This window comes from Barbus barbus (assembly GCF_936440315.1).
Source record: "Barbus barbus genome assembly, chromosome: 17".
Classification (NCBI taxonomy): Eukaryota; Metazoa; Chordata; class Actinopteri; order Cypriniformes; family Cyprinidae; genus Barbus; species Barbus barbus.
Genome location: NC_136745.1, coordinates 30249696 through 30262324, shown reverse-complemented (window position 1 = coordinate 30262324; position 12629 = coordinate 30249696). Strand labels below are relative to the sequence as shown.

Here is a 12629-nt window from a genome sequence, read left to right as displayed (position 1 = left end):
ACCATCAGGAAAACCAGAGAATGCAGTTATGGAGAAAGTCATTTAGCCACCTGAGTAAAACCATATACTAAACCTATGTTTCGTTTAGTTAAATGGGTAACACTTTAGAATACTGTTCCATCATTAATGAATAACTACACAAGAACAAACGAGTAACGCAATATTAGCACTCTAGTAACTATTAGTGCCTAACAAGAAACTCTGATTAATGAATTAGTAAGTAATAGTGCTTAGTCGAATGTGGTAGTTCACTATTAACTAATCAGTAACTATTATTTTTTCATACCTCCCTAAGAACTACTAAGAACTACTGTATACAGGTTCATAATTAATATGAATAATTAATTCTAAAGTAAAGGTCATGTAACCCACTAGTAATGACTCAAGTATTACAACATTTTTCAGAAGGAATTACTAATTGTTTGGATCAGTATTCTAAAGTGAAGATCATGATAACTCCCTAGTAATTACTGAAGTCATTGTAAACTTTTAAGGTTTTTGTAAGGTTTTGGTTAGTAATTCATTTTGCTAGATTTGGTAACACTTAAATCATTACTAGTGGGTTACCGTGATCTTCACTTTAGAATACTGATCCAAATAATTAGTAGCTTCTTCAGAAGAATGTAGTAACACTTGAGTCATTACTATCCAAACCCTTACATATATCTCAAACGCTTTAAATCACGTCAGTCAATATTAGGGAGTTATGATGCTTTTCACTTTAGAATACTGATCCAAGTAGTTAGTAGTTCCTTTAAAATAATTTGATAATTCTTGAGTCATTACTAGTGGGTTACCATCATCTTCATTTTAGAATTAATTATACATTATGCATAATTCACATTAATTATGAACCTGTATACAGTGGTTCTTAGTAGTTCTCCAGGATATATTTAAAAAAATAGTAGTTATTGATTAGCTAATAGTGAACTACCAGTTTCAACTGAGCGCTATTACTTACTAAATCACTAAACATAGTTTCTTGTTAGGTAATAGTAGTTACTACAATGTTAATAGTGCATTGGTGACTTGTTCCTGTGTAGTTATTCATTAACAAAGGATCAGTATTCTAAAGTGTTATCGTTAAATGTTATACTTGCACTGCCTTTTGTCGGGTCGAGTGTCCGGAATGCTGTCTCAGATGAAAGTCTTAATGGTTTCAAAGTTTTGGACTCCCGATCACATTCTTCTGGGTTGAAGAGTGATGAATTCCAAAGATGTTTTCAGGTAGAAATCTTCTTCTGAGTATTGAATGGAAAAAGAGCACAAAAAAAAAAAAAAGATCTGCTGAGGTCCAAGGAGCATGGTTGAATGGAAAGACAAGGCAGCAAAGGCCTGGTACAAAAACTTAGAGGGTCCAGAAAAAGTTCTAGCTCACATCCTCTTAGGATCTAACAAAACCGCAGACTGCTTGGGCATCTCTGAAGTGAGAGCTTATCTGCTATAGAGGTCACACCTCTGGGGTGTCAAATACCCAATGGAGTCCTGGATTTTTGGAGGGAAAGTTTTACGACCCTTTGTCTCTGAACATGGTAATTTGCATAGGTAATTCGCCTATGGGTTAATGCACAAACTTCTAAAGATTCTTAGGACACTAATATGTTGCATAGGTATCGACATGTAATATTCACTCTCAATTAGATAATCCGAAGACAAATTGATAGAGACTAAACATGATGCAGCTAAAGTGATATTAACTAGTGATCTATCATAAGCATGCAGAAAACAGTGTACAATACACAAAAACATATACAAGAACAGTAATAATATACACAATGACCTAAAGGTATGTGTGTTCATTCAAAGAAAGGTTTTTCTATGAATTAATTACAGGAGATTCTATTTTATGAAGTATTGTGTCTTTCCTAAGAGGAAGTGTTGCTCTACCTGCATTCCATTGAGCAATAAAACAAGTGTTATCAGATGGGTTGCCATGAAACCAGGGGCCTGGAGTCCTTGACAGACACACCAGCACCAGTATGTGTATTGGGTGGGGGGGTCTGTGACCATTTGTTAATCTAATAACTAATTGATTTGTTAAATCAAATGCAAAATTGTGTGTCTGATTGGTCAAAATGCTACATCCGCAAGCGCACGTGAGCACAGCTTTACAGAAACTCGCTGATCAGAGCACAGACACAGAACAACAACACCCGGACTCTGTTTTAATAATTCTCTGAGACTTTAATAAAGCAAATCTCTCCCGAGAACTGCCAAAATACAGACAGCACATCACATGTCCCACCAGAGAAAGTAATATATTGGATCACTGTTACACAACGATAAATACCACTCGGTTCCACAAGCAGCTTTGGGGCTCTCTGATCACTGTTTGGTTCATCTTATTCCGACCTACAGGCAGAAACTGAAATCAGCTAAGCCTGTATTAAAGACTGGTAAAAGATGGACTAATGAAGCAGAGCAGGATTTAAAAGCCTGTTTCTCTCTCACTGATTGGACTGTTTTTGAAGCTGCTGCCACCGATGTGGACGAGCTCACAGTGACTGTAACATTTTATATCAGTTTCTGTGAGGATATGTTCATTCCTACCAGGACTCATTTAACTTACATCAATGACAAACCGTGGTTCACTGCAAAACTCAGACAGCTCCGTCAGGCCAAAGAAGATGCTTACAGGAAGGGGAACAAAGTCTAGTATAAACAGGCCAAATACACACTGGAAAAGGTTATCAGAGTGGCAAAGAGGAATTATTCAGAAAAGTTAAGTATTCAGTTCACTTCCAGCGACTCAGTATCAGTGTGGAAAGGTCTGAAAGAGATCACCAACTGCAAGACGCCATCCCCCAGCACTGTGGAGAATCAACAACTGGCAGACGATCTGAATGAGTTCTACTGCAGGTTTGAAAAAACACCCCACACCCGCCCTGAACACCTCTCCACACAACCATTAACACCTCCGGCAACCCCCCTATCCCCCCCTCCAGCACTGCAGATCAGTGAAGACGATGTGCACCAGGTGTTCCGGAAGCAGAAGAGAAAGAAAGCACCAGGCTGTCACACCAGTCTGTCTGAAATCCTGTGCTGACCAGTTGGCCCCCATCTTCACACAGATCTTCAACAGATCACTGGAGCTGTGTGAAGTCCCTTCATGCTTCAAACGCTCCACCAACATCCCCATCCCAAAGAAACCTAAAATCACTGAACTTAATGACTACAGACCTGTGGCTCTAACGTCTGCGGCCATGAAGTCATTTGAAAAACTGGTTTTGGCTTATCTGAAGGACATCACTGGACCCTTACTGGACCCCCTGCAGTTTGCCTACAGAGCAAACAGGTCTGTGGATGATGCAGTCAACATGGGACTGCATTACACACTGCAACACCTAGACAGACCAGGGACTTGTGTGAGGATCCTGTTTGTGGACTTCAGCTCGGCCTTTAACACACTATCATTCCAGACCTCCTCCTGCCCAAACTAACTCAGCTCTCTGTGCCTACCTCCGTCTGTCAGTGGATCAACAGCTTCCTGACAGACAGGCAGCAGCTAGTGAAGCTGGGAAAATTCACATCCAGCACCCGCACCATCAGCACTGGAGCTCCTCAGGGCTGCGTTCTCTCCCCACTGCTCTTCTCCCTCTACACCAACGACTGCACATCTAAAGACCCCTCTGTCAAGCTCCTGAAGTTTGCAGACAACACCACACTGATCGGCCTCATCCAGGACGGTGACGAGTCTGCTTACAGACAGGAGGTTAAGGAGCTGGCTGTCTGGTGCAGTCTTAATAACCTGGAGCTTAACACGCTCAAAACTGTGGAGATGATCGTGGACTTCAGGAAAACCCCCCCTGCTCTCCCCCCACTCAAGATTCAAGATTTTTATTTGTCACATACACAATTATACAGAGTATAACCAGCAGTGAAATGTAAGTCAGGTCTGCTCCAAGGACAGTGCATTTATATAGAATACAAAACACCGAATGTACATAAATATTAAGGAAAAGAAAAGTAGAAAAAATTAAAAGAATAGAATCAAATAAAAGATAAAAAATATAAATATAAATGTTCAGGTCAGTATGTTGTTGACTTAAATGGTGGTATAAGAGGAATATGCAAAAGAATGTGCAAAAACGTTGTACAGGGTATTTACATAGCAGCAATACGGAGTAGAACAAAATTATGAATAGCTTATTGATGTAGTGATATTTACATGGAGTCATGAGATGTTATGACACAGAGTTAAGAGTTTAGGAGCCTGATGGCCTGGGGGAAGAAGCTTCTCCTAAGTCTCTCAGTTTTTGCCATCAGGCTACGGAAGCGCTTGCCAGATGGTAGCAAAGTGAATAGATGGTTACCAGGGTGATTTGAGTCTTGATGATTTTGAGAGCTCTACTTTTGCAGCGTTTGAGGTTGATGTCCTGCAGAGAGGGGAGAGCAGACCCTGAGATGCGCTCAGCTAACATGCACTCACCATCATGAACAGCACTGTGACTGCAGTGGAGTCATTCAGATTCCTGGGCACTGCAATTTCTCAGGACCTGAAGTGGGACAATCACATTGAGTCCATTGTTAAAAAGGCCCAGCAATAATTGTGGAACACACACTATTTATACACTTATTTATCTAACACACATACTTAGTCTACATTTCAATTTGCACATAATATACCTGTACATACAAAACTGCCTATTGGAAGGAAAGGAAAGTATGTGACATGTGGCCAAGTATGGTGTCCCATGCTTGGAATTTGCAGTTGGGGATTCGGTGCCTTGCTCAAGGGCACCTCAGTCGTGGTATTGAGGGTGAAGAGAGTGCTGGACAGTCACTCCTCCCACCTACAATTCCTGCGGGACCTGAGACTCAAACCTTCAACCTTCAGGTTACAAGTCCAACTCTCTCCAACCATTAGGCCATGACTGCCCCCAATATACTTGTTGCACATACAATTGTCAATTTGTATATTGTTATTCCTTATGTACTTGTTCTATTTTTTAATTATTTTATTATCTGTCCTGTCCTGTGAGTTTAGTTTGATCTCTAATTAAACACAGCTGAAAAAACTAGTCAAGGTCTTTGCATTTACTTTAATAACAGTCAGGTGTGTTGAAACTAAACTCAGGAATGAGGAACCTGTTTTACAGACACACTTGTTTTGCACACGTCACTCAAACACAGAACCAGGAAACAGGAAACACGTGAGTTCAGGGAAACAGAAACTGAAGTGTAGTTGAGCTGTTGTGTGTTTGTGTCTCTGTATTAGTGCAGTAAAATGGCTGAAGCCAGAATTTCTCAGGATGAGTTCTTGTGTCCGGTGTGTCTGGATCTCCTGAAGGATCCAGTGGCTATTCCCTGTGGACACAGTTACTGTAAGAGCTGTATTACAGACTGCTGGGATCAGGAGGATCAGAAGGGAGTCTACAGCTGCCCTCAGTGCAGGCAGACCTTCAGTCCAAGACCTGCTTTAGCTAGAAACACCATCTTGGCTGAAATGGTGGAGAAACTGAAGAAGACTAAACTTCAAAGTGCGGTTCCTGCTGGAGCTGGAGATGTTCAGTGTGACGTCTGTACTGGAAGAAAATACAAAGCTGTCAAGTCCTGTCTGGTGTGTCTGAACTCTTACTGTCAGAATCACCTCGAACAACACGAGAGTTTCTTTAAAGGAAAGAGACACAATCTGACTGAAGCCACTGGACGACTGCAGGAGATGATCTGCCAGAAACATGAGAAGATCCTCGAGGTTTTCTGTTGCACTGACCAGGAATGTATATGTATGTTGTGTACGATTATTGAACATAAAAACCATGACATTGTATCAGCTGCAGCACAGAGGACAGAGAAACAGGTATTTAACACTAGACACTGGTGAAATATTGCTGACACTCGTTTCAAATGTGTTTATATAAGCACCATATTAACAGCTTACAGCATTCACACTGAACACGACAGCAGAAATGAATAGCAGCTGCAGGAAGAGTTTCACTGTTTGCTGAAAATGAACCATAAACCTTTATCAACACAATCTTTCATAAAATAGGCCTTGATTAAGAAACATATATATACTTCTATCAGTCAAAATGCAGGTTAAATGCAGTGACAGACACAGAAACACTGTCAGTGTGAAGCTATGTATGTGTCAGGTTAACTTTTATGATAGTTACACTTACAGTGTGAAACAGGCCTTAATCTTTATAATAATTAATGTACAATAGTGGTAAATGATTAATCATACCTTCTAGAGTTTTATTAATCTACAGCCCTTTTTTGTGAGATTCACTATCATCTGTTTGTCCTGCAGAAGCAGCTGAAGGAGACGCAGAAGACGATCCAGCAGAGAATCCAGCAGAGAGAGAAAGATCTCCAGCAGCTGAGAGAGGCTGTGGTGTCTCATAAGGTGAGTCTGGAGAAGAAGAGAAGTTTGTCTCCGTCTCAGTTCAGACTCACTGAAGCCTGAATCACTGTGTGTCCTAACAGCGCTCTGCACAGACAGCAGTGGAGGACAGTGAGAGGATCTTTACTGAGCTCATCCGCTCCATTGAGAGAAGCCGCTCTGAGCTGATACGGCTGATCAGAGATCAGGAAAAGCAAGCAGTGAGTCGAGCTGAAGGACGACTGGAGCGACTGGAGCAGGAGATCAATGATCTGAGGAGGAGAGACGCTGAGCTGGAGCAGCTTTCACACACACAGGATCACATCCAGTTCCTGCAGGTAACACAGATCTAGAAGAACAGCATCATAGTGGACTTGAGCAGATCCTGCTGTGACACCAGACTCACACAGAAACATTTCATGAGTGTCTTATTATATAATCATCAGTCAGACTCTCTTCTTTTAAAAGAGACGCCTCTTAGGTTTCAGCACCAGAAATCTTGCTCAGATGGGTCTTATGTCAGTACTTTTCTTTAAATCACTTGTAAAAGCGGCGTCCCACTGCTCCGTATAGTCAGTCCATCCTTGCTCACTTTACAATATTGCCTCCCCCTCTCAAAATTACTAAAAAAGACCAAAATGCAAGCTGCCACAAATAATCTGTGTTTACTTGACTGACTGAACAATGCTTCAGTGTACTGAAACCAAACCTGAGTGTGTCTTAAGGGTCCTAGTTAGTTTCAGTGTTTCTATTTGCTGTAAAGTAATAAATAATGGTCAATCTAATCCTAGCCTTTGAGCTGCTTTTCCTGAGCAAATCTACTCAACTCTACAATCAGACTCCATTGATGTGCTTGAGATGTTAGATGGACATTTATGTTCTTAGCAGATGTTTTATCATACAAACTATTTCCTAGAAAGTTCACATATAGTGTAAGCAGCAAATACTAGAATCTGTAGCTCTAATGTGATGTAATGAATATGAGAAGAATAAAGCTGATGCTGTGAAAGTGCTGGATTACGTTACTAAAGATCAGTCAAATCTGATGTTGGAGCAGGTTATTGGGTGAAGTGTGGAGCTGATGAGTTTGATTTCTGTTTTCTGTAGAGTTTCCAGTCTCTCTCAGCTCCTCCTGAATCTACAGACGTAAATGATGATCTCTTCAGTTCTCTCGTCTCTTTTGATGATCTGAGAGAATCTGTCCATCAGCTGAGAGACAAACTGGAGGATTTCTGCAAAGAGGAGCTCAAGAAGATCTCAGACATAGGTAAAGTCCTGCAGATTCATCTGCTCTCATCATCATCTCATATCATGGAGAACATCATATTAGAAATGTGTTAGGAATGGATGCAGGATCATGAGAATCACACTGTTCATGTCTGTTGATTTCCACAGTCACATTCACCAACATTGTTCCCAGGACCAGGAACGACTTCCTAAAATGTAAGTCAGTAAGAAAACTAGCAGAAAACCTCACTGAGTGTGTTCATGTTCTTCTGTAGAAGGAGAAAGAAGAGTTTTATAATTGATGATGTAAACGGGGTGTAAATTTGGTCTAACAGTAGGGGGGACAATTTCTCAAGAGCAGTTTTTGAAGGGGACACAAATAATACAGCTAAAATTTACTTGTAAGGATATACACAGAGGAAAACCTTACTATTAGTGTAGCAGGGAGACTATTGCGTTATTTTATGACAAATGTCGACGAATCTACAAATGTAGAGCGAAAGCACATTAATAGACCATTTCAGTGTTTCGCAGACTCAAAATGATGAAAACCGGACGTAAACAATAACAAAGGCGTTGGAAAGCTACTGCGCATGTCTGGTCCTGAAGCATTTCCGGTAGCGCCATCTTCAAATCTCAGATCTGTCAAAACAAGCACGTACTATTTAAGTCTAGCGAAGACGTAACAGTTAAGGTATTTCCAGACGGCTCTGATTGATGCGTGCGTTTACTCGAGAGATGGTGGTAATGTTAAATGTATTGCTGTCTGGATGCTTACAGTTAACTGCATAGCGGAACGTTTGGGATCATTTGTTCGTACAATGGATGACATCAGTCTTATGTTTGGTTAAACTGAAGCGAGACAAACAGTGTCACTTACGAACTTATCATGGTTTGTCACTAAGATGTCCGGGGAGGTTTTTAGTGGACATTTCACTTGCATTGCTGGGTCAGTCTGTATATCTATGCAAATGTTCTTTTTCATATTTATTTATACAGCACTTTTCACAATACATATAGTTTCACTGCAGCTTTACAGAACATGCATGTTTATTACAACACTAAATTAAAGCTAATAAACTAATCACTACATCCCATTATTACTGATTTCAATCGTTTTATAATGTGTGCTTAGTTTGGTCAAGTTTGTTGCTGTGGAACAGTGCGAGAAAGAATTTGAGTGCTCTATCTGAGCCATCATGTGGTCATAAATAAACAAGATGAATGCAGTTCAGTGCTGGCTACCATGTTTTGCATAAACCTATATTCGTTTGTTTTTTTAAAAGTATAGCCTACATGCAGATTAATAAATGCACACACACTACATACAGCATATATGTGGGTATGCATGTCTTTATGCACATTTACTGTAAACACACATACAGTAGTACTGGTCAAAAGTGTGGGCAATATTACTATTTTTAATGTTTTTGAAGGAAGTCTCCAATGCTCATCAAGCCTGCATTTAATTGATCAAAAAAGAGTCATATTTTCAAATATTATTACAATTTAAAATAATGGTTTTCTATTTTAATGTGCTTTAAAATATAATTTATTTCTGTGATCAAATCTGAATTTACAGCATATTTACTCCAGATATCAGTGTCACATGATCCTTCAGAAATCATTCTGAAATGCTGATTTATTATCAGTTTTGGAAACAATTGTGCTGTTTAATATTTTTTATAACCTGTGATAATTTTAGGATTATTTGAAGAATGAAAGAACAGCATTTATTTAAAATATAAATATTTTGTAATAGTAATACATCTAATACTAATAGTGATGTATAGTGTGACTTTTGACCAGTACTGCATTTAAACAAAAGACATCCTCTCACTTTACTTACTTTTTTTTTTTTGGCCGCCATTGTTTTGAATGCGCTCCAACACTAACCGGAAACGTCCGAGGAGCAAAGACATCACTTCCTTAAACAGCCGAATAGCCGTTTGAAATGTGCGCGAAACCGGACGCGCGCTCTCAGATGCGCAAACTGTGTCCTGTGCACGCGCAAAGAGAAAATAATCACTTCATCCGATGTTTAAGTGAATAAAATAGCCAATTGACAGCCTGGAGTTCCACAAATATTGACTTGTTCTCTCACCGGACTTGTGTTTATGATATAAAAGAGGAAAGCATTTGGACCAAAGCACTGAGAGTCAAGGGAGGGAGAATCAAAATGACATTTTTGCCCCGATTGTGTTGTTTTACTACTCAAATTATTTTAAGTATAAAACATTATTTACAGTACACCGTGTGGTTTTAATCCTATTTTAGTGGGGACAAGGACACCCCTCAGATAGGTTGGGTGTTGTGAACCCTGAAGAGTTCAGTTACATGAGAAGATCAGACAGATTCATAATTCCTGATTCTGATGTGTTTTATCTCCATCAGATTCCCATCAGCTCACTCTGGATCTGAACACAGTGAATAAACTCCTCCGTCTGTCTGAGAACAACAGAGTGATTACTTACACTGACACAGATCAGCCGTATCCTGATCATCCAGACAGATTTAATGGATTTAATCGTCAGGTGTTGTGTAGAGAGAGTGTGTGTGGACGCTGTTACTGGGAGATTGAGTGCAGTGGAGATAATGGTGTGTGTATATCAGTGTCATATAAGAGCATCAGCAGGAAGGGACGGGGTGATGAGTGTTGGTTTGGATTTAATGATCAGTCCTGGAGTTTGTTCTGCTCTCCCTCCAGATACTCATTCATACACAATAACATACAGACTGATCTCTCTGTGAAGCCCATCATCAGGAGAATAGGAGTGTTTGTGGATCCCAGAGCAGGAACTCTGTCCTTCTACAGCGTCTCTGACACAATGAGCCTCATCCACACAGTCCAGACCACATTCACTCAGACCCTCTATCCTGGGTTTAGAGTTGGTCTTGGATCATCAGTGAAACTGTGTTGATGAATCAGAATAGACCGATGAGAGATTCTACCCATAATGCTTTGAGCTGCAGGATCAATCAGTAACAGATGTTATAGAGTCTCTTCATCACATTAATATGAACATGAATCAGAAATCCTCATCTAGACAGTAAATCAGTGATGATCTGTGTTTCTGGGCTTTTCTCAAACTCACATCAGTCATTTGTATTCTTACTATCAAACTCAGCCTGATATCTTATCATTCATCTGATTTTCTCAGATGTTTGTAATAAAACACAATGTCAAATCATCTGATGAATGTGTCAAATGTCTGAATGCTGCATGAATTATGAATAAAATTAATGAATCGACTGAAATCAGCTTCAGGAGAGTTTCTGATGTTATCAAATATGACATAAATCACAGCATTTAATCAAATACATTCATTCTAACTACAGTAAAGACATTCAATTATGATGAGATCTTCAGTGAAAGATCATGACAGAATATTTACTTTCTGAAATATGTCTTTTCTTCTGAGTAGGGAAATGTTTTAATGACTGTATATTCACTGAATCAGTCAAATCAGCTCTTTTATTTATTAAAACATGTCCAAATGTGTTCAAACATCTGCAGGCTTTGCTTAATTCATTTAAACAAATATTACCATAGAAATAAAGCAAATATGACTTTAGCTGAAATATAATCCTTTTTATTCATTTAATTATTAATTCAGTTGAAATGTGCTACAAATACAATAATTCTGCTGTCAAATAAAGAGACTATTCAATCATATAAAATAATACAAATACATAACAATGACCAAAATATTAATAGTAGTTCATTATTATTTAAATCATAACAAATCAAAGAAATGTTGCAACTGCAATAATTATTTACATTATTTATTTAGCAGATGATTTTATCCAAAGCCGCTTACAAATGATGACAATAGAAGCAATCAAAACATTATATATCAAATATATATAAAATAAACTCATCCATAAAACTGTATGATTGCAATAATGCTTCTGCACTGTAAAAAGGTCAGTATTTAATAATAATAATGATGATAATAATAATAATAATTTCCAAAATATAAATGTTATTTTATGATTGATTTTTAATTATATCAATTGAACACAAAATATTATGATTGCAATAACACTTCTGCATTGTAAAAAAAATCACTATTTAAAAACAAAAAATCAGTCAGAATTTAATAATAATAATAAAAATGGATAATAATAATAATTCTTTCAAAATATTAATTTGATTTCATACTAAATTTAAAAACTGTATTTAACAATAATATTAATAATAATAAAACCAATAATAATAATAATACTTTCAAAATATAAATGAGATTTTATTATTTTAAATATGGTATACTTGCAACAATGCTACTGCACTGGTAAAATCAAATTATTAATATTAATAATTTCCCAAATATTAATTGTTATTTTTTAATTATATCAATTAAACACATAAATAAAAATTGTATGATTGCAATACAATAATGCTACTGCACTGTAAAAAATACATTTACATTTAGTTATTTAGCAGACTCTTTTATCCAAAGTGACTTACAAATGAGGACAATAGAAGCAATGAAAACCAACAAAAGAGCATTTAAGAATAATAATATTCCCTGAGCACGTAAAAACAATAAAACGAACGCACACTCAATATACTTTAACTTACATAGTAACAAAAACATTTGCTCATACTGTCTAACTCCTTTGACATGTATTGCAATGTCAACTTGTGTCATCAAGTAAACAACAGCTGAATCAAGAGAAAACATGAAAATAAACACGCAAGAGCTTTCCTCTCTGTGTTGTGCCCAAGCAGGACAGCAATGCCACGGAGAACTGCAGTGTGTTGAAGAGTAACCTCAGTTTGCTGAAAAGAGGGAAGAGTATATAGAATGAGATTGCATGTTATTCTGTATAAAGAATGTCTTATTTATTGTTTTTAATTTGCTGACAATCCATTTCATTTAATGAGGTAGTCCTTCTAAAAATGTAAATTCTCTTATCATTTATCACCCTCATGCTAACCTCCATGTATATTACTTTCTTCTGATAAATACAACGATTTTTAGAAAAATCCTCAATCTCTGTGAGTCCATATTTGATGCTTTAAAAACACCACACACAGCAATTGTGACAGTAATTCATATGAGGAGGAATA

General features: G+C 37.9%; 1 protein-coding gene across 1 annotated transcript; it reads left to right on the top strand.

The window, feature by feature from the left end:
• Positions 1-5146: 5146 nt before the first annotated feature.
• LOC306883445 (tripartite motif-containing protein 16-like) lies at positions 5147-11064 on the top strand. The gene is made up of 6 exons (XM_079438716.1): positions 5147-5800; positions 6254-6349; positions 6430-6663; positions 7433-7592; positions 7721-7768; positions 9947-11064. Exons 1-6 carry the CDS (start codon positions 5228-5230, stop codon positions 10471-10473), a joined length of 1638 nt encoding a protein of 545 aa, XP_079294842.1. The 5' UTR covers positions 5147-5227; the 3' UTR covers positions 10474-11064.
• The last annotated feature ends 1565 nt before the right edge of the window (positions 11065-12629 follow it).